This window comes from Cibotium barometz, chromosome 14 (genome assembly GCF_041138505.1).
Source record: "Cibotium barometz isolate CiBa-2024 chromosome 14, ASM4113850v1, whole genome shotgun sequence".
Lineage (NCBI taxonomy): Eukaryota > Viridiplantae > Streptophyta > Polypodiopsida > Cyatheales > Cibotiaceae > Cibotium > Cibotium barometz.
The window spans coordinates 41271649-41272869 of NC_141059.1; the positions used below are offsets into that span (position 1 = coordinate 41271649).

Sequence of the window (1221 nt, forward strand, 5' to 3'; positions counted from 1 at the left end):
ATGAGACAAGACTCGATACTGGTTGCATACATCCAAAGACTACTTGCCCTTAAAGAGTACATTGAATAGAGAAGGTTCAATGGTCTATTACAAAAGTTATGCTTCTTCGTTCTAAGGCATGATATAATGGATGGCTATCCTTTTTTTGCTTTGTAGTTCTCCTTATATAATATAAAAATCACCCATTTGAAAAGAAAAAAGATAAATTGAAGACAATACATAACAAATGAAAGCATTAAACTATCACATAAGGTAAGTAATGATGCTCAATATCCCGTAGCACAAAGTGCCCAAACTCACTCACACTTGCATGCTAAGGGCTAGGGCAAATGGTCTTCTCCAATGGACTTCCTTGTGGGTCTAAGTACAAAGATGGCTATTGAAAGCAAGATTTAGGTTTAGCAATAGCAAAGCATTAACGAGGGAGATTTTATGTATTGAAGACCAAATACTATTTGGCCCACATGAACAATAATATATGAAATTAGGAGCAATATTAGATTTGACTTCTCTTCGTAAAGGATAGTAATCTGGGGCCGTACACGTGGTTGTTCGGCTCAGTTGCAGAAGGTGATGAGATAGGCGTGGGGAGCAGAGCAGGTGAAAATACTGGAGGGATCATCGTAGGCGTAGGTGTAAGCGTGGGGGCAGGCGCGCTTGAAGAGGCGAGAAAAGGAGGACGCGCGGCAAGTCATCGGCGTGGCATAGGCGCCCGTGCAGCAGAACTGCGGCTGCGAGAAGGCGTTGCACGCGCTGCGACACGCCACCACAGAACGTCCGCCGCTCCCGCCGCCCACACGCAGCCCCTTCGGACAAAGCTCGTTCACATCCGCATCGCATCCAGCCCCCCGGCAGGCACCTCCCTTGTCGTTGCCTGCAGCTTTTCCTCCGAGCGGCGCCACGCTCACTCGCAAGTTATAGCCATCCACCAGGCTGATGTCGTAGAAGTCCGTGGGCGGGCCCAAGGAGAATTCGGCCAGCGTGGCCGGCGGCTGCCCGCCCACGCCAGCGCACTTGGCCTGTCCGCCGCAGTCGCCCGTCTCGCACCGGCCCTTGCCTGAGCTGTCGAAGCGGCAGCCAGTGCGGCCCCAGAAACGCCCGTGCCAACCGGGAGGCGCCGCCACGGAGACAGTCTGCCCGGGAGCGACTGCCCACCCACCGCCGTTCAACACCGCGCTACCCAGGGTTCCCACCCACACCATCTCCTTGCATTGATTGACA

General features: G+C 52.5%; 1 protein-coding gene across 1 annotated transcript in view; it reads right to left on the bottom strand.

Annotated features, from left to right (window-relative positions):
• Positions 1-206: 206 nt before the first annotated feature.
• The window catches only part of LOC147632033 (thaumatin-like protein), a 1421-nt gene continuing 406 nt past the window's right edge, over positions 207-1221 (bottom strand). Inside the window, exon 2 of the mRNA XM_086808614.1 lies at positions 207-1221. This exon is cut by the window's right edge and continues 43 nt beyond it. Coding sequence (XP_086664740.1) covers positions 558-1221 — 664 coding nt within the window. The 3' untranslated portion in view covers positions 207-557.